This window comes from Mauremys mutica, chromosome 2, assembly GCF_020497125.1.
Source record: "Mauremys mutica isolate MM-2020 ecotype Southern chromosome 2, ASM2049712v1, whole genome shotgun sequence".
NCBI lineage: Eukaryota > Metazoa > Chordata > Testudines > Geoemydidae > Mauremys > Mauremys mutica.
This window is the reverse complement of record NC_059073.1, coordinates 55,379,411-55,401,070: the sequence shown is the minus strand read 5'-3', so window position 1 is coordinate 55,401,070 and position 21,660 is coordinate 55,379,411. Positions and strand designations below refer to the sequence as shown.

General features: G+C 40.9%; 1 protein-coding gene across 1 annotated transcript in view; it reads left to right on the top strand.

Moving 5' to 3' along the window:
* ZC2HC1A (zinc finger C2HC-type containing 1A) overlaps positions 1-21,660 on the top strand; it is a 58,122-nt gene that overhangs the window by 24,306 nt on the left and 12,156 nt on the right. Inside the window, exons 2-7 of the mRNA XM_045006743.1 lie at positions 2,845-2,918; positions 4,171-4,287; positions 6,369-6,510; positions 8,676-8,824; positions 10,207-10,303; positions 11,271-11,379. Coding sequence (XP_044862678.1) covers positions 2,845-2,918; positions 4,171-4,287; positions 6,369-6,510; positions 8,676-8,824; positions 10,207-10,303; positions 11,271-11,379 — 688 coding nt within the window. The remainder of the gene's footprint in view (positions 1-2,844; positions 2,919-4,170; positions 4,288-6,368; positions 6,511-8,675; positions 8,825-10,206; positions 10,304-11,270; positions 11,380-21,660) is intronic.

Here is a 21,660-nt window from a genome sequence, read left to right as displayed (position 1 = left end):
TCTCAGGATTACTGTCAAAATTAGTTTTACAATAGGAAATGTGGGCCACATAATGCTGTGATAAAGGACCTGCTCATGCATGGTGCTCAAAAATATTGTTTCTTTCTGAAAAGTTGCAATAATTAATGAGCTAAAAATATGAAATATAGAATCATAGGCATGTAGGACTGAAAGGGGCTCAATAGGTCATCTAGTCCAGTCCCTTGCACTGAGGCAGGACTAAGTGTTATCGAGGCCTTCCTTGACAGGTGTTTGTCTAATCTGTTCTTAAAAGCCTCCAATGATGCAGATTCCACAACCTCCCTAAGTAATTTGTTCCAGTGTTTAACAACACTTAAAATTAGGAAGTTTTTCCTAATGTATAACCTAAATCTCCCTTGCTGCATTTTAAGCCCATTACTTCTTTTCCTATCCTCAGTTATTAAGGAGAACAATTTATCACACTACTCATAATGACAACCTTTTAAATATTTGGAGACTGTTATCTTGTTCTCCCTTCTCCATGTCCCCTTTTAGTCTTCTTGTCCCCAGACTAAACAAAACCAACTTTTTCAGTCTTTCCACCTAGGTCATGTTTGCTAGCCCTTTAATCATTTTTGTTGCTTTCCTCTGGACTGTCCCCAATTTGTCCACATCTTTCCCAAAATGGTGCCCAGTACTGATTTCCCATTTTGTATTTGTGTAATTGATTATTTCTTCCTAAATGTAGTAATTTTCATTTGTCCGTGTTGAATTTCACCCTATTTATTACAGATCATTTCTCCAGTTTGTCCATATCATTCTGAATTCTAATTTTGTCTCCAATGCACTTGCAACCCCTCACAGCTTGGTATCATCCACAAACTTTATAAGTGTTCTCTTTTTTTCCATTATCCAAATTATTTATGAAGATATTGAATAGAACTGCACCCAGGACAGATCCCTGTGGGACCCCACTCGATATGCCCTTCTAGCTTGAATGTGAACCGTTAATAACTACTTTCAGAGTTGTGGTTTTCCAACCAATTGTGCACCCACAGTATAGTAGGTTCATAATCGCCAATGGCTCAGAGATCTCTTCAGCCAGTTCTTTAAATATTCTAGGGTGTATTTCATCAGGCCCTGCCAACCTGAGGATATCTTCTTTAAGTTTCGTCTAATGGAGATTCAGTCCTGCCTGGAATATCATGCCAGCTGGAGGCTTCTGCCTCAGGCTGCTCTTCCAGTCAGCAGCACCACGCGGTCACGCCTACCCCTTGCTCCCATGGCTCATGAAGCCTGGACACTAGTAAGGAGCAGTTCAACTGTAGGCTGAGCGAGTGCATAATGATGGTAGAATGTGCCTTTGGACGTTTAAAAGCTCACTGGCGCAGTTTACTGACTCAGTTAGACCTCAGCGAAACCAGTATTCCCATCGTTATTACTGCTTGCTGTGTGCTCCACAATATCTGTGCGAGTAAGGGGGAGACATTTATGGCAGGGTGGGCGATTGAGGCAAATCGCCTGGCTGTTGATTATGTGCAGCCGGACACCAGGATGGTTAGAAGAGCACAGCAGGGTGTGCTGTGCATCAGAGAAGCTTTGAAAACCAGTTTCATGACTGGCCAGGCTAGGGTGTGAAAGTTCTGTTTATTTCTCCTTGCTGAAAACCCACCCTCTTGGTTCACTCTACTTTCCTGTAAGCCAACCACCCTCTCCTCCCACCTTTGATCTCTGCTTGCAGAGGCAATAAAGTCATTGTTGTTTCAAATTCATGCATTCTTTATTACCTCATCACACAAATTGGGTGATAACTGCCAAGGTAGCCGGTGAGGGAGGAGGGAAGCACAGGGGTGGGGTAGTTGTAGGGGCACCCCCTAGAATGATATGCAGTTCATCATAGAAGCGGCATGTCTGGGGCTCTGACCCGGAGTGGCCATTTGCCTCTCTGGTTCTTTGGTAGGCTTCACGCGACACTGCTGCGGGTCCCTGTTATAACCTTTGTCCTTCACGCCGTTGGAAATTTTTTCAAATATTCCAGCATTTCGTCTTTTGGAACGGAGTTCGGATAGCACGGATTCATCTCCCCATACAGCGATCAGATACAGTAGCTCCCGTTTGGGCCATGCTGGCGCTCTTTTGTGATTCTGGGACTCCATGGTCACCTGTGCTGATGAGCTCTGCCTAGTCACCTGTGCTGATCAGCTCGCTACACTGGCCAAACAGGAAGTGAAATTCAGAAGTTTGCGCGTCTTTTCCTGTCTACCTGGCCAGTGCATCTGAGTTGAGAGTGCTGTCCAGAGCGGTCACAGTGGAGCACTCTGGGATAGCTCCCGGAGTCCAATACCGTCGAATTGCATCCACACTACCCCAAATTCGACCTAGCAGGGTTGATTTCAGCACTAATCCCTTCGTCGGGGAGGAGTACAGAAATCAATTTTAAGAGCCCTTTAAGTCGACAAAAATGGTTTCATCGCACGGATGGGTGCAGGGTTAAATCGATCTAACGCTGCTAAATTCGACCTAAACTCATAGTGTAGACCAGGGCTTTGGCAAATTTCCAATTGGCTTTCATAGTTTCCCCTACTGATACAATGGGCAAAGTGATACTCTAAATCCAGACACCAAATCTTCTTTTTATTAAAGAGCAATGAAGCGAATTAGTGTTCTGACTTAAAATCTCTGGTATGTTTGTAGCTTTCTTTCTTTAGTTTCAGCTATTGGATTGCCAAAAAGAAAAATAAATTCAAAATATTTGTCTTGTAATTATAGTATTGTCAACTATTTGGTGGAAGATAAGATTTTTACATAACTAAAGTTGGCAAAAGGTTGAAAAATTCAGTTTGCTTATAATAAATATGCATGCTTTATTTTTCTTTTTGTTAGAAAATGATATACTGCCAGCTGGAGATCTATTACCATGCAAGATTTGTGGAAGGACATTCTTTCCAGCAGCACTGGTGAGTAAAGTGATTATATTTTCCATTTGCTTTTGGAATGGGTATATCAATCTGAGAACCCTGTGTGCTGATACCTCTGACATGGTCAGTGCAGCAAAGCATCTCAGTTTAAATTTTCAAAAGTTACTAATGATATTGAGTTCCTGTTTTTTTAGGGTGCTCAACTTGAAACACCTTGAAGGAATCTGATTTTCAGAGTTTCAGTGCCCAGCACTTTGTGAAAATCAGGCCTCTTTAAAGCCACTTATAATTACTACTCACTTCTGAAAATGTTATAGCAGTCTCAGATGATGACCCAGCACATGTTCGTTTTAAGAACACTTTCACAGCAAATTTGACAAAAGGCAAAGAAGGTACCAAAATGTGAGATTTTTAAAGATAGCTACAGCACTGGACCCAAGGTTTAAGACTCTGAAGTGCCTTCCAAAATCTGAGAGGGACAAGGTGTGGAGCGTGCTTTCAGATGTCTTAAAAGAGCAACACTCTGCTGCAGAAACTACAGAACCCAAACCAACAAAAATGAAAACCAAACTTCTGTTGGTGATATCTGACTCAGATGATGAAAATGAGTATGGATCGGTCTGCTCTGCTTTGAATTGTTATTGAGCACAATGGTGCTTGAAGCATGAAGGGACATATGAATCTTTAGCGCATCTGGCATGTAAATATCTTGCAACACCGGCTACAACAGTGCGGGGTGCCATTGTAAGCAAGAAGTAGGCAGCATTATCTTCTGCAAACTTGTTTGTCTGAGTGATTGGCTGAAGTAGGACTGAGTGGACTTGTGGGCTCTAAAGTTTTACATTGTTTTATTTTGGAATGCAGTTATTTTTTTTGCATAGTTCTACATTTGTAAGTTCAAAGTTCATGATAAAGAGATTGCACTACAGTACTTGTATTAGGTGAATTGAAAAATACTATTTCTTTTATTTTTTACAGTGCAAATATTTGTAATAAAAATAATTTTACACTTTACACTTTGTATTCTATGTTGTAATTGAAATCAATATATTTGAAAATGTAGAAGGCATCAAAAATATTAAATAGATGGTATTCTATTATTTAACAGCGCGATTAATCGTGATTATTTTTTTTAATCACACGATTTATCGCAATACATTTTTTAATCTCTTGACAGCCCTAGTTATTTTTTGTTGGTGATTGAAATAGCTGATAAGGAAGAACTTCATGTTGTTCTGTATCCAAATATAAATATTGCATACAATAGATTTCTTTCCTCTTCTTCTTACAGAAAAAGCATACACCCATTTGCCAAAAAAACGCTACTAAGAAAAGGAAGACATTTGATTCCAGCAGACAGAGAGCAGAAGGAACTGATATTTCCACAGTAAAACCTCTAAAGCCACGGGTAGGTAAATAACCTCTTGAATATTATCATTTTTGACAAAATACCATACACAGGCATGTATTACACCTCTACCTCAATATAACGCTGTCCTCGGGAGCCAAAAAATCTTACCTCGTTATAGGTGAAACTGCATTATATCAAACTTGCTTTGATCCATTGGAGTGCATAGCCCCCCCCCCCCCCATGCGCTGGTTTACCACATTGTATCCGAATCTGTGTTATATTGAGTCGCGTTGTATCGGGATAGAGATGTATGTGGTTAATTCATTGCTTATATGCAAGGAATGCCAGTGCTAGTACTGGGTATATGGTAAACGTAGTTAAAACGTGCAATTAGATCAAGAGAGCAGTAATAATTTTAAGGTCCACTATCTTGCAAAAAATTGAAATTTAGATAGAAACAGACCTAGCTTTCCAGTGATATAAAGTAGAAACCTGTGTCATTTAATATGACATTGGCTACTAAAATCATATTGTGATCGAAATACAGGAAGAAAAAGGTGGTAATCAGAATGACATAATTTTGAAATCTGAAGGACCAGTGCAAATGTTTTGGAGATTAATATACTATTCAAAGTGCAACAGCCTGTCCCATTTCCCTCTGGATGGCCATGATTGGACCCAACCACTGGGTCCTACATGCATCTAAACTAACTGGGTCTGGGCAGATTCTGGTCACTGTTCTTGGTCTGGATTATGTAAGACACACTCTGAAGTTCAGACCCCTTGTCTGAACCCTACCTTAAGATGTGGAGACTCTGTAATCCAGCTGCCCCAGACTCTGGAACCAGTGCCTCAGAGTTCCACCTAACTGTGGATGTAAACCTTTCAGGGATAAGATTACAGGAAAGTCAGGAACACTGGCTTAGCCAAGTCACTTTTCTCTTAAAAAGCACTAGAAAATTACAAATCTTTAAAAAATAAAGTCCTGAGGTGCATCCCTACTCTGATCTCCCTTCTACACATCCTGTCAGTGTTTGAGCTTAGGCCGCATCCCCCCTGCCTTCTCAGTGGACATACCCTCTTAAATACAGTCTCACTACTTTTGCCATGGTCTCTGCTGAGCAGCTGCAGATCTACTAGCTATGCTGATGCTCCTGTGTAGAAAATCCATTGTTCCATGGAGTTGGATCAGCGGTTGAGACACAATCAAAATTGCTGGCCCTAGTTTGCTCTGTGATGGCTTCTCAGTGACAGTCCTTGAACAAGATGACAAGCACCTTTCCTGGGCAGAGTACATCATAATAGACTTGCCTTGGGGAAAGTTATACATGTGTTTAGCACATAACACATAATAGAACAGGGGTGTCCAAACTTACTGCCCCTCTGAGCTGCATACAACAGTCTTCAGAAATTCGAAAGCTGGAGCACACCTGCTGGGAGCCAGAGCTTGGGGTTTCAGCCCCAGTCCTGCTGAATCCCTGAGCCCCAGCATGTGCACCCCACAGGACTGAAGCCCTGAAAGCCTCCTCCCTCTGGACAGAAGCTCCTACCCTACCACACTAGTGCAAGGCAGAGATCTCGAGTTCCCTCCCACCGCAGCTGGTAGGTGGAGAATGCAGGGGGCAGAGAGGGCTTGCAAGCCACACTTTAATGGTAAAAGAGCCGCGTGTGGCTCGTGAGCCACAGTTTGGCCACCCCTGTAATAGAAGTTACAGTATAAAATGGAGTTCATAGGTTGCTGCAGACATATCCCACTACATCACACTAAGCATTGGTTCTGGACTAGGGATCAGAGAGAAAAAGAGTATCAGAGATCAAGTTTTCAGGAAATACCAATCATGTTGCTGATAAAAGTATTTGCTCTTTATATTTCTGACACAAAATCTTTTGCCATCCTTGTACTGAGACTGAATATCCAAGTTTCTCTCTGTTTCTTTTTCTTCTTTTTTTTTTGGTCTAAGGTGTCAGCCATACTCTCTTTGCAAGCCCTGAGAGCTATTTGTCTTCCTTAGCTTTAGGGTCAGTCAGGATTTTAAATATAATGGTATTAAAAATTGCATAATAAAAGCAGAAATGTGGGTTTGGGGTTCTTTCATTTTACAGTAAATACAACAGCTTTTTTTCTGTTGGCTTCTTAGCCAGAACCTCCCAAAAAACAGTCCAACTGGAGACGAAAACATGAGGAGTTTATAGCAACTATACGAGCAGCCAAAGGACTAGATCAAACTCTCAAAGAGGGTGGAAAACTTCCTCCCCCTCCTCCACCTTCATATGATCCAGGTATGTGAAATGGTGAACTGCTGTAGATGTTTGTAAAGAATTTTGATATGTTGTATGTGTTGAATTGATAAGGAATATATTGGAATAAAATGTTCATGAATGCATACAGAAAACTGTCATCTGATAACAGCTAAGCAGCTGATGAGTTGTGGTTACTTATTCTGACTGGCTAAAAATTGTTTATGTCCTATTATTTTTGTTATCCCATTTTCTCTGATTTTTTTTTCACTTTTAACACATGTATGTCAAAATGTTATTGAACAATCTGGCGGTTGGCTAAGGAGCTGAGGGAAATATGTAACTTTTACGAGATTAGTCAGGTTTTTGTTTCCTTTCTTTGGAAAAGGAAATCTTCCTTTAAAATGCAGGCCCCCCCTACAAAATATGAGAATCATGCTGAGGATCATACATAGATCTCACACTGTTATACCTTTTTTTTCCCCCCCTGATAGCTGCCTATAGTCAAGTGAAGACTTCACTTTTATCTGATAATATATGTGTATGTCCCAAGATTTGGACTGACATATTATACTCTTCTAGACTACTGTGCCAAATTTAAAGTCAAGAAAACTTTAATTAACGTTATGGATAATGTACATCTTGTTTGAAATTGAAGTCATGCAGAATATCACTGGTATCATCCTGTACTAGTGTTTCCTCCTGTTGAATACTCACTTTGACTGACTATGTCCACAGATATGTTTTGTTGCGGTCCCTTCAGCAAGCCAGTGAACAGTTGCCTGATGGCGCTGATAAAGCATCTTTATTTGAGCTATTTATTTGTAGCTGCATCAAATCTGGGGTGTGCTTTGCTGCATATGTTTATGTCTGCTTGTTTTAATTACGGTAAGTTACATGTCGAAAACCTGCATTCAACCACTGCAATGCTACAGGACAATGAGAACTGTATTCCTCCTAGCCAGGAGGCTTGGTTGTTAAAAACTTCAAAAAACAAACCAACCAACTACAGTTTGGAAAGGATACACACCCTGATGCTTAAGGACTTAAGCTAACCTCTAAGGGTCTGATTTAAAGCCCATTGAAGTAAATGGAAAGACTTCTGTTGGGTTTCAGATCATGGCTCCTCTGAAGAGGTTGGAAAGAATTCTTCCCTGTGAGCAGTTTCTTCCATAATTACTCATTCAGGATTCTGGCACTATCTGTACTGGCCAATGTTGGAAACAGGACAATGGGCTAAATGAAGTACTAGTATGGTAATTCTTATGGTACACTGCTTGGGCACTGCCATCATTTATTGTTGATTTGATGGTATTTGTGTAATTCTAAAGGTAACCACGTATGCAGGACATTCTCCTTTCCCTCCTCATTCAGCACCGACGTGAAGAGGCCTACTAGCCTGTTAATTTGTATGTTGCCATACTGGACTAATTCTCCTTTTATTACCATTCCTCTGTGTAAAGTCAAAACATTGAAGCAATGTGAACATTGACTGCTGTGGCCTGTTGAGTCTGGCATCCATATCTCAGAGGGTAGTTTCAGACATGCTGAGTGTTTTGCAGCTTTACCTCTAAAGTCCCAAGTATATTTACTCCTTGAAATTTACCATCTCTAAGGAAACATATTTGAACATAGAAGCCAGGATTGTCTTTCATTGTTATAAATTTTAGCGTAGTTCTTCCTAGCTTTTGCAAAGTTAATAAAAGTTGTTCCTCTTGTAAGAGAGACTGTAGTCATAAAGTTCATCCTGAATTACAACACGCCCACAAATTAGCCTGTTTAAGAATGCCTCTAACATGAGCTACGTTTTCCCCTTGATTCAGTTTCCTCTGTTCCAGATGTGACCTCATTTTTTAGTATTGCCTTCAATATGCACGATGGATTGTTCACTTGCCTGAAAAGTATCAGTGAAAACTTGAAATTGCTGCTGTTGTCTTTTGGAACTTAAGTAGTAAAGTTGTTGAAAATGTATTTCAAACCCCAACCATAACTAAGGGCCTTCAAATGCAAAGGGCACTAGTGGCTTCAGGGCAATATCTTGAATTTTAATTGGGCTTTTGACCCAATCTTGTAGACATTCTGATAAGCAAACTAGAGAAATACAGTCTAGAAGAAATTACTGTAAGGTGAGTGCACAATTGCCTGAAAGACCAGTCATTGTTCATGTCCCCTTTTTCAAGTTAAGGTGCTTTTTGTTTTGTTTTAAGATTACATTCAATGCCCATATTGCCAGAGAAGATTTAATGAAAATGCAGCTGACAGGCACATCAATTTCTGCAAGGAACAGGCAGCACGTATTAGTAATAAAGGAAAATTGGCTGCTGATGCAAAAGTGAAGCTGCCTGCTCGAACACAGGTGAATTATAATACTTTCTTTGACTGGTGATTTCTTTTATGTCTTTGTGATTGTTAAGCCAAGTCAGTTAATCATTTTAGGTGTATCACAAAATGCCTTATAGAGTTAAATAATACAAGTCCAGAATAACATAGCTGTGGGAGAGAGAAATCAAGAGGCATAGACAAGGGAAAAGTTTGGGTGAGAGTTAATCAGGTGTAGAAATGTAAAAAGATTTTCCCAGATGATAGGAGTCAGAGAAAAGAAAGCTCTCTCATAAATATAGGTGGAGATTATGAGAAATGGCAGAGAAGTAGTTCTCCAGACTTCTGCATATACAAATTACTGAAGGTTCATGGCGGCATTAGGATGATGAGTACAGAGAGGCAAGGTTTGTAAACTAGGTTGAAACAAGTTCATAGAACATCATAAAAACAAGAAATGCAATTTTAACTAGATTCTGAAACAACTGGGGAGCAAGTGAAGGTACTAGAGTATGACAGTTATGGCTCTGCTTTATGGGACATATGAGAAGTTGGACAGCAGTATTTTGTATATCCATCATCTGAAGAGCTACTTGAGCAGACTATTGAGATGGGAGTTGCTCTTAGTTATTGGGAGGAGATGGAAGACCTAGATCAGCATTTTAATAGACACACAGTAAGGAAAATAACTTACATACACACAGTTGGTAGGCAGATTTCTGGAAATCAGAGATGTAGATGGAGAAGGAAAATGCTAATGGTCAAAATTGATGCTAGGTTTACAGTACAGGAAGCAAATGGGAGATCAGAGAGTGTGTATTATGTCTTGTTCCTTTCTATAGTACTTTCACCATGGGGGGGTAGGTGCTTTAAGTTCAGAGGGTAAAATACGAAACAAACACAAACTAAAACAGTTAATAAAAAACTAAATAAAATTAGTTAATCTTACATTGTGTCCTGAAGGTGACTAGGCTCCAAGTCTGTGCAGAAACTGGTCCAACATCCAGATGTGTGAATGGAGTTTGGAGCAATGAAAAGAGGCTACTTTCCTGAGCACTCTCCTAAGAGGAAAATTTTAGTTGTGGGGTGATAATATTAGGGGTTATTAAAAGAGATGAGCAGTGGGAGATATTGGGGGGTGAGGAGAGATACAGGGGGATACAATTTAAAAGTTTCTACCAGTTAGAATGTGTTTTAACCTTTTCTACAGTATTTTACATTATATGGATAGGAAACGTCTTTCAAACCAGTAGAAACAATTTCGTCAACCACTGTACCAGAAGCAATGCTGACTGATGATGATTTCAGGAGCTGGGGTGGGAAGACAGGCTAACAATCTTTCACGTTACATTTAATTACTTGATTAAACAGCTAAATAATTAATTATGTTATAGTTGAGTTTTATGTCCATTGTTACAGTACAAGCCTGCTACAGTTAAAAAGGCACCTTCTGCAGGATCAACACCATCCTCATCACGCTTACCACAGCCAAGTAATGTTAGCAAAACTGTTGTAGGTATGAACTGGTATTTTGAATTATGCATCTACTTTCTAAATAACTGATTTCCAACTATGAAATCAAGATCATATAATTTTAGTAGCTGTAGAGTTGTACAAGTGGTGCACACAGAGAAAGACAGGACGTAAAAGCTTCTTATGGGGAACTCATAGAACTCAAACAGTAGCACACGAGTGAGTTAAATGGTGACTGGCTTTTACTTGCATACTATTTCCAGTTGCTTTTCCTAGTTTTTTGTAATCTCAGGCCTTTGGCTACATTTTTGATTGGCGCACATTACAATGTTCATTTATAAAGTTATTTACTCAACAAAAAATTAGTTAAAGTAAAGATTTACTAAATGTCCTAAAATAGGGATTTCAGTCTCAGTTCATCAAGACACTTTAGTATGTACATATCTTTAATCATAGTTCTAGTGAGGTCCCTGGGACTGGCACATGTGGTGGTTAAGTACTTTGTTTAACTGGGACCTCTGTGTACTGATCAGTGTAACATTGTTTTCAATTTCAGCCGTTTGAAGTCAGATTTTTCTTTTGGTTGCTAAATTCTCTAATAAATTTGTACACTGCATATACTAGTAAGCAATTTAAAAATACATGTATAGTAAAGCAAATTCTGTAAACATTAGACCCTACTCTAGTCGCAAATAGGGACCTATCATTTATCTCTATAAAATTAATTATTGCAGTTATGCAGGCCCTCTGCATTATAGAATTTTCTTTAAAAAGCAGAACGCACCAACCCATGTCCCATATTTTAGAATACAATAGACCTTATTGTCTCACTGGGCTTCTGTGAATTTTCTAGGTAATTATTAATACTCTTGCTAATGCCGTTATATATTCAGAAATTATTTCTAAGTAGTTGTCTAATGATTCCAATGTGGGCTGTACATGTTATCATACAAGAATACTATTTTTGCATCTAGTAGCAAAATCTAATATTAGCTTCTTTATATTGTAAGGTACACCTACAAGTAAAGTGTTATATACAGGTGGGCCTTCTGGAAGCAAAATTCAGACCTTATCTCCAGCTCATAAAAATTCATTGAGCATGACAAGCCCACAAGCAAGGTAAGTCCACATTAATTTTGTAGTTAAAGTTTTATTTGTCCCTGATGATAATTTTAAAAATGTTAGTTGTTCTCTGTGCTCTTGATATAATTTAAACTAATTACTCTTCTTTCTATTAATGATAGAGATTAAATGGGTGAATTTCATCCCCGATTTAACTCTCTTGACTTTTCTGTGTATGAACCAAAGATGAATTTGGCATGGTATGTTTACATAGCATGCTATGATTATGGTAAATTTAAGGGCCATCAAGCTTGACAAATGCCTCCTTGACTATGTAAACAAAAGGGTTTGATGCTGAGAAAGCTTCACCCCTCCCATGGCTCAGCTCTGTTCCCAACCATTTCTGTAGCTCCACCCTCCTGACCTACCTCAACCCAGCTTTTCCTCCCCCATTCTGTGGCAGCCTTTCCTACTCCTTCCCTCCTCCAGCAGCTAGCTTTGTGGGCTCACTCCTCTCTAGAGTGCTCCTGTCACAGCTTCATGCAGTTCAAGAAGCAGGGTAGGTAGTTTTTGTGTATGCCTTAAGGGGAAGGATAAGCATGTACTGTTAGGAACATGATGAGGGAAGCAGGAAGGGATGTGTGCAAAAAAGAGCTCGGAGGTAAAGACAAAGAGATAAGTAGGAATACAAGAAAGGGTAGGAAAATAAGTGAGAATTAGAAAGCTGAAGACAGAAATATGAAGAGAAGAGAAGAAAGAAATAAGGAAATAGAAGGAGAAACAGAAAAGGAAGAAATGATGCCAAACTGTAAAGTTAGAAATTGTTGCATTTATATTATTATTATTATTATTTGTATTACCATAGTGTTTAAAAGCCCCAGTCATGGACCAGGACCACATTTTGCTTGGCACTGTAGAAACACAGAACAAAAAGATGGATTGTAAGCACCCCAAAGAGCTTACAATCTAAGAAATAAGACAAGACAGATGAATACAGACAGATGGAGGAGTACCAAGAAATACTGAGACTATATTCGTCAGCATGATAAGCAGTGGTATCTGCACACTAGTGGTCTAACTGTAAAAACTTAACAAGTGGACAGTGAAGGCTGATATCTTAGGCAATCAGAGACAGGCCTTGACATTTTGATAGTAAATGAGAAATGACATACTCAGAGTAGTTATCAATGGTTTGCTGTCAAACTGGGAGGGCATATCTAGTGGAGTCCTGCAGGATCAGTCCTTGGTCTGGTACTATTCAATATTTTAATTAATGACTTGGATAATGGCGTGGAGAGTATGCTTATAAAATATGCAGATAACACCAAGCTAGGAAGGATTACAAGCACTTTGGAGGACAGGATTAGAATTCAGAAAGACCATGACAAATTTGAAAATTGATCTGAGTTCAAGATAAATTCAGTAAAAGACAAGTGTAAAGTACTTCACTTAGGAAGGAAAAATCAAATGCATAACTACAACATCAGGGAATAACTGGCTAAGTGCTATTACTGCTGAAAAGGATCTGGGGGTTACAATGGATCACATATTGAATATAAATCAACAATGTGATTCATCTGCAAAAAAGGCTATTATTCTGGGGTGTATTCACAGGAGTGTCATATGAAAAACATGGGAGGTTAACTGTCTCACTCTGTTCAATGCTGGTGAGGCCTCAGCTGGAGTACTGTGTCCTGTTCTGAGCACCACCATTTAGGAAAGATGTGGACAAATGGGGAGAGCAACAAAAATGGTAAAAGGTTTAGAAAACATGACCTATGAGGAAAGCTTAAAAAAACTGGACATGTTTAGTCTTGAGAAAAGAAGACTGAAGGGCTACCTGATAACAGTTGTTAAATATGTTAAGGGCTGTTATCAATCAATCAATCAATTGTTCTCCATAGCCACTGAAGGTAGGACAAGAAGTAATGGCCTTAATCTGCAGCAAGGGAGATTTAAATTATATGTTAGGAAAAACTTTCTAACTATAAGGGTAGTTAAACTCTGCAATAGCCCTCCAAGGCGACTGTGGAATTGCCATCATTGGAGGCTTTTAAAAACAGATTGGACAAACACCGGTCAGGGTCTAGGTTTACTTGGTCCTCCCACAGCGCAGGAGGCTGGACTTGATGATTTCTTAAGGTCCCTACCAACACTACATTTCTATGATTTTATGACAATAAGTAGGGTGGCACTAGGCTGTGTAGGGACCAGGAAGTAAAGACAAGTAGCTTATGTCTGATGTGGTGGAGAGGGGATGTCATTCAGGAGATTCAAATAGAGGGTTGGCATTGTCAAAGCAATGGGTGAAGAGAATCATTTTTGCAGTAGCAATCCGAATGGATGTGAACGAGGCAAATTTGGATTTGTCAGGGCCTGAGAAAAGGGTGTTTGTTTCAGTGATCAAGACATGAAATGATGTGAGCCTGAATGAGAGTTTTAGCTGTGTGGATGGATAAGAAAGGCAGTCTCTGAAAGATGTTATGCAGAAAGAATCAAGAAGACTTTGACATAGTCTATATGTGATGACCTAGAGTTAGAGGTCCAAGTTGAAGATGACACCCAGGTTATGGGTCTGAGCGACGTGCAGGAAGTGGTGTTGTCCACAGTGATTGTTAAAGTAGGTAGCGAGGAGGACTTAGCGTAGGGGTGGGAATACTGGGAGCTCTGTTTTAGCCAAGTTGAGTTTGAACTGATGGCTAGACATCCATGAGGAGATGTCAAAGAGAGAGAGGCCGAGATTTTAGTTTGGACAGAAGAAGACAAGTCTGAAGTAGAGAGGTAGATCTGTGAGTTTTCAGCATAAATGGTAGTGGAATTTATGTTTGTGGATGAGATTACCCAGAGATAAGATGTAGAGGGAGAAGAGAGGGGGACCAAGGACAGAAGTGTGTGGAACCCCCACTGAAAGTTTGAGAGTGGATGGTGACGATCCTCCAGAGGACATGCTGAAGGAGTAATTAAAGAGATAGGACAAGAACCAGGAGAGGACAGAGTTAGAAGCCAAATGTGTCAAAAGCAGCTGACAGGTCAAGGAGGACAGGGATGGAGTACTGGTTCTGAACTTCAGCTAGGAAAAAGTCATTAGAAACTGACGAGAGCAGTTTCAGTGGAGTGGAAGGGGTGAATGCCAGATTGGAGAGGGTCTAGGATGGAACTGGAGGAGAGGAACTCCAGACAAAGATTGTATACAGTGCATTCAGTGAGCTTAGAGGGGAAAGGTACATGAGATGGTGGTGGGAAAAGCAAGTGTGGTTAAGGTTTCTGTTCTTTTTTTTTTTTTAAAGAAGGGAGAGGCTACAGCATGTTTGTATTGTGAGGGGAAAGAGCCAAAGGGGTTGTGATGGGAGAGAGGGGCAAAATAGTTAAGGGTAGAGGAGAGTGAAGCATGGAAAGAATCAACAGCCATGGAAGAGGTGAGGAGAGAAAGCAGAGAGGAGGGGACTGAGAGCAGACAACAAGCCATCTAATGCTGATAGACTGGCAGTCATGGAAAGGCTGACTGACAGGACCTGAGGGCAACGGTTGGTAGGGGAGGAACACTGCTGAAAGATATTAAGTCAATAGCAGCTGTGCTTTGAAAATATAAAGGGCTATAAAAATGGTGACCAGTTTGGAGAGGGGGAACTCAGCAAGGGGGAGATGAGAGAGAGAGAGAGCACCATGGTTGGTAAAAACCAGGTCAAGTGAATGGCCTTCTTGTGGACTGGAACGGTTGATCCAGGGCTGCAGGTGGAATGAAAAGGTTGAAGGAACAGCCAGGGGCTGGGAGGGTGAGGAAATGTGCAGCTAAGGGGTCAGATGGGGCATCGACATGGAAGTTGAAGTCACTGAGGATGAATGTGGGAGATTGTGAGGAGGAGGAGGAGAGAGAGCCAGGAGTTGAAATTAGGAGAGAGGCTGAACATAAGAATGGCCATACTGGGTCAGACCAAAGGTCCATCTAGCCTAGTATCCTGTCTCCCAACAGTGGCCAATGCCAGAAGCCCCAGAGGGAATGAACAGAAGGGGTAATCAAGTGATTCATTCCCTGTCGCCCATTCCCAGCTGATGAGAAAGAGTTGAGTGGGTGATAGATGATGGCAGCATAGAGGAGGGAGAGAAGAGGAGCCAGAGAAGTGATGTTCAGAAGAGGAAAAAGAGTGGGAAAGGGGAGGAGGAGGGTGTTGGAAGTGGCAGGAATGGGAGAGGAAAAACCCAGTACTCCCCCAACAGTCTGATCCACATCAGGGAGTATGTAACGAGGAGAGGGCAGCTGCATAGGCAGTACCGGTCAAAGGGATCCAGGCCCCTGAGAGAGCCAGGAGCTGAAAGGAACAAGATATAAAGAGGTGGTCGATAGCTGTGATTATTTTAGAGGTGGAGTGGGCATTCCTGAGAAAGCAAGAGAAGGGGACCAGTGGATGGGGAACAAGGGGCCTAAGTGGGAGCTTAGGAATGATGACATGAAGGGGTCAGACATAGTGCCAGGAATGAGTGTGGGAGATGGAGGGAGGGACAGGGCTGGGGCAAATGTCACCAGAGGTGAGGAGGAGGATGCAGATATGGGACCTGAATTTGTGGTGGTGGGAGGAAGGAAGGAGCTTGGGATGGAGAGGGGAATAGGAGTAACCAGGGGTGGTGGGAACTGTAAAGGAGGGAGATGGAGCCAGTGTGGGGAGGGAGGAGGAGGAGAGATGCTATGGTGCAGAAAAGTGGTATGATGAGTGGCAGATGGACAAGATTACAAAATAGAAACACCCACAGAAGGTATGATTTCAGCCTGGCTCTGAGCCCCTCTATTTGCAATGGTCCTCTGCTATGGAAAGAGCTTTCCAATGATAGTCTCTCTTGATGATGAGGGAACAGGTCCAGGTGGTGATAGAGTGTCTATGATGGCTCCTGACTCGGCACTAAGCCCTAGCTGTCTGTCAAGCGGTCCCCTGCTGTGGTAGAGCTCCCCAGTCAGTCTCGATTGGAATTCCCATATTGAACTAATTTCCCAGTTCAGTTGCTCACTGAGTAGTTTCCTTCAATCTGTCTCTGCTTTAGGAAATGTAGTGGGGAAAGGAAGAAAATAAAGGAAACATCTTCCATTTCCTCTTTTGATACTTAGGCTTATCTATACTTATGGCTAGATTGGCATTGATTCACCAGACCTGCTAAATCTATGGCAGTGCACTCTCCCATCAACTCCTGTACTCCAGCTCCCTGTGAAGAGTAAAGTAAGTTGGTGGGAGAGTGTCTCCTGTCGACACAGTGCGCTGTAGACACCACTGTAAGTCGACCTAAGTTATGTCAACTTCAGTTACCTTCAGCTGTAGTGTAGACCAGCCCCCAGAAATTAAAGAACACCTGTATGGCCACTTCAAATGAGTGCCTTAAGTAGCATCTTGCAGATGGCTTGGAGCAAACTTTATTTAGAGAATTGCATAACTGACTAGACATTATTTTCAAGCAGTGAAATGAATTTTTACCTAGACACGTTTTTAAAGCAGAGCAATTTAAAACTTGCACAAATATGCAGTGGTATTCCTTCCAATTTACGATTCCTTAGTTTTTAAAACTTTTAACTATAATTTTCAGAAATGTCATTGGCCTGTGGCTTGCCTGTTGGTTCCGTTTTTCTGCTCCTTTCATAATCTTTCTAACTGTGGTGTGGATATTCCTGTTTAAAGTTCATGCTTCTAAATAGTTGTAAGTTCTAAAAGCACATCTGTACTGGCTGGTCTGCATGGAGGATAACAGCCCTACCACTGCTACCAGTTATTCTGTTAGTTTAAGAGGTGGAGGTCTGTTCTCTGGATCTAAAAGTCACAAACCTGCTGATGACCCTTATGGATGTCAATAAGATGTTCCTAGATGGACTTTGTTTTTACAGAATGTTTTTTAAAATTAAATTACACTGGAAAAATACTACATTAAAAGAACATTATTAAGGTTTACAAAGTCAAGCACTCAGAAGTTAGGAAATACTAGAATTAAGGTTGCCTTTATTTGGCCGACTTATGTGGACACTTTAATTACATAATCCCATACTATTTTTTTCCCCACGGTCCCCTGCCTCATTCAGTACACAGGATAGACCTGATTTGGACATAAACCAGGGTTATACAATGAAGGAGACTTCACTGTAGGACCCCTGCTTCATTTGTTGCAAAGGAAGGTGTGTAGGGAGTGAGGCAGGGGATGACAGGAAGAGAAAGGATGGTCTCATGGTTGAGGTAGTTGAATGCCCCTTCTGAGAGTTTGATTCTATCTGTGCCTCTGCTAAATAGTTCCTGTGTAATGCTGGGCAAGTCAATGAAAACAATTTTTTCACAGTTGGCCATTGATACTGTGTTCCTCATTTTCTGGGTGCCCAACTTGAGACCCTGTGGATTGATTTGCAGAAGTGCTAAAGTACCCATAGCAGCAGTTGAAGTCAATAGCAGCTGTGTTTTGAAAATATAAAGGGCTATAAAAATGTTCCATACTCTGAAAAATCAGACCCTAGGCATCTCAAGTTGGGCACCCAAAATTAATGGACATCTTTGACAATTTTGGCCTTTATTCTCATTTTACAGATATGAAACAGGTACTTCGAGATTAATGTAGTTCTTTCTATGTAATAGCCACATAAATCAGAACAGAGTATAATGAGAGAGAGTCTAATCGTCAACATTCTGAAAGGGTAAATTAGAATTAAGTTTCTATCAAGATGAAACATTTTTCATATTAAAATATTTATTATTTAAAATATAACTAAATTGCATCCAGAAATATAGAAGAATAAATCCCTTTTAAAAATTCAAAAGGAGCTTTAAGACCTTCAAAAAATTATCTTCATAAGGAAAAAGCATAAGAGTTTATTCTCTTATTTACTTTGTTACGGATAATTTACACAGTAAAAGAATGTTAGATACTTACCTTTAATTATACCATACTGCTGTGTGCTTTTGTTATACCATACAAGATAAACAAGTTCAGGCATAGTTAGCACTATGGCAGGGGTCGGCAGCTTTTCAGAAGTGGTGTGCCAAGTCTTCATTTGTTCACTCTAAAAAGGTTTTGCGTGCCAGTAATACAATTTAACATTTTTAAAAGGTCTCTCTCTATAATATATAACTAAACTATTGTTGTATGTAAAGTAAATAAGGTTTTAAAGTGTTTAAGAAGCTTCTTTTAAAATTAAATTAAAATGCAAATCTTATTAGTTTAGTGTGATCTTTGCCCTTGCTTTTCCTTGCTGAGTTTTCCAATGTCTGGCATGTATTTGGATACTTTAAGCTGCACACAGGCTTCTGTTAACTGGCTCTGAGGGGGACAGAGGACAGATTTCATGTGTTAAAATACCTGTTCACACAGGTATGTGGATCTAAATGCTGAAAGCATTGCAAATGCAATTTTCTTCAAACAGTTAAATTTCACTGGCAGGGACGTCCAGCAGGTCAGAATAGAGGCCCCATGATCTCTCTCAGTAGCTTTAAATGCACTCCGCAGATCTCCAAACTTTGATGCCCACAATTCTGAGCTTTTTAACTGAATGAGCAGTTACACCCATCCACTGAAATACAGACAAATCCAAGTCACTTTCGTTGAACTTTTCAGGCTTGATTAGAAAAGAAAGCATTGGGCCAAATCACTGGAAATCTTGAAATCTGTCAGAAAATTCTGATTCCAGTTCTTGCATGTACATTCCAATCTCATCGACACTGACAGTGCAATGTGTCGATAGCTCATTTATGTGTTGGAAGTAGTGGAAAGTCGAAGTTCGAATATCCTGAGAAAAAATTGCTAGCTTTACAACAAATACCTTCCAGGCTTCATAAAGATCCAGAACTGTTTGCCGTGACTTGATTTTTACTTACACGTAAGCATTTTAAACACTGCTTTGCTTCTCATATCCTGCTACTGCCTTTTTGATCTATTCAGTCTTGTCTGCTTCATCAAGAAAGGTTTTCTCGTGTTACATTTGAAAATGTCGTCGAACACTTGATGTGCGACAACACTTTCACAACAGAAAGCACAAACAGCACAGTCCTTCTTTTGAATAAATCCAAATGTGTCTGTCCAAAAAGGCTGAAATGAATGGACATCTAACTTTGCTTTCTTAGGAGCTGACATTTTGTCAAATATACCCCTCAGCTTACAGTGGGGAAAAAAAATTGTGACAGACGGCACAACGTCAAACGCAATGCGCTGTGATAATGATGTAAGCAGCAAATCAGGACTTAAAAATATCCCAGTACAGTGGTGCTGGAACAATTTTTAAAGTGGGGGTGCTGAGCTGTGCCCCCTCTTGCCCCTGTCTGCACCTCGCACTGGGCTGGGGCCAGTCTGCCGCAACTGGGGGTGGCTGCAGAGTCCCAGGCTGAGGCCAGGAGCAGCCTCCCCGGTCCGGCGGCCGGTCCCTGGGGCCTGGCAGCAGGCTAAGCGGGGCCGGGGGATGGGATCCCAGATGGCAACAGAGTCTCCGGGACCAGTGGCTGGGACCCAGGGCCTGGCAGCGGGCTGAGTGGGGCCAGCAGATGGGACCCCAGGTGGCAAGGGGCCAACAGTAGGACCCTAGGCCAGCAGCAGAGCCCCCAGGACCGGTAATCGGGACCCGGGACTGGCAGCGGGGCTGAGCGGGGCCGGTGGACGGGACCCCGGGTGGCAGGGGGCCAGCATCCGGGACCCCAGGATGGCAGCAGAGCCCCCGGGACCGGTGGCTGGGACCCAGGCAGTGTGAGTGCCACTCAAAATCATCTCACGTGCCGCAGGTTGCTGACCCCTGCACTAGGGTGTCAGACCTCCAAGTAACGTGCTGCAGGAAGTGTCACATTTCCCTCTGAGTCAATACTGAACCAGTTATTGAGTTGTTTGAAGTAATATATTTCAAGTGAAACATAAAATTAAGGTCTCAATCACTTTTAGGCATTAAAGAGTCTACACAGTTTTCATGAAAATAAGCAGATGAACCCCAATGTCCTGTCCATATTCCAACTTGAATAATTGTATTCACTCTAACTAAATCATGCCTGAATTTTCAACTAAATACAGTGTTCTTCATGTCCTATGATAAACTGTGGAATAGTGTTTCTGTATACTATTAAACAACTGACATCTTCCATTTCTGTGTTAGATAAAGTAGTCTCATACTGTTACAAAGATGGTGTGAGGCTTAATTGATTCACAATTATAAAGTGCTTTGAGGTTCTCAGATGAAAGATACAGAAATGCAATATATTATTTGTAGTCCAGACAATATGCCTCTCACTACTAGAATTAGAGTAGGTATTTTGTGTGGTGGAGGGAAGGAAGCACAGATAAGATATCTGTGCATAGATAGCTAAAACTAGAAGAATCTACTGGCAGTTGAACGCATAAGGATACAAGAACGCATAAGGATACAACGCATAAGGATATAAGAATCTACTGGCAGTAAAACGCATAAGGATACAGCTTTACTCTTGCCCTCTAGGTGGCACGCCTTCACTGCTGCACGAGAGGATGGTTAAAAAGAATTGCTGTTCAGATAAGGCCATTAACCACAACTGTTTTAAAGGCGATTTCTAAAATGCACTGTTGCTTTTAAATAATTTTGCAATAAGAAAAATCTGTAGCTCCATTTTATGTTGTAATTCTATACTGCAGAGTAAAAAGAGGTGGTTAGAGGCAAAAAGGCATCCTTTAAATATTGGAAATCAGATCCTACTGAGGATAATAGGAAGCATAAACTCTGGCAAGTCAAGTGTAAAAATATAATAAGGAAAGCCAAGAAAGAATTTGAAGGGCAACTAGCTAAAAACAAGAAAACTAACAGCAATTACTTTTAAATATATCAGAAGCAGGAAGCCTGCCAAACTGTCAGTGAGGCTACTGGACAACTGAGGTGCTAAAGGAGCACTCAGGGAAGACAGACCCATTGCAGAGAAGCCAGATAAATTCTTTGCATCAGTCTTCATGGTTGAGGATATAGGGGAGACCCCCACACCCAACCCATTTTTTTTTTAGGAGGAGGAACTGTCCCAGATTGAGATGTGAGTAGAGGAGGTTTTGGAACACATTAATAAATTACACAGCAGTAAGTCACCAGGACCAGATGGTATTCAACCAAGAGTTCTGAAGAACTCAGATATGAAACTGCAGAACTACTAACTGTGGTATGTAACCTACCACTTAAATCAGTTTCTGTACCAGATGACTGGAGGATAGCTAATGTAGTGCAAATTATTAAAAAGGCTCCAGAGGCAATCCTGTCAATTACAGACCAGTAAACCTAACTTCATACCTGTCAAATTGGTCGAAACCACAGTAAAGAACAAAATTAACAGATGAAAAGATGAACATGATGTGTTGGGGAGGAGTCAACATGGTTTTTCTAAAGGGAAATGC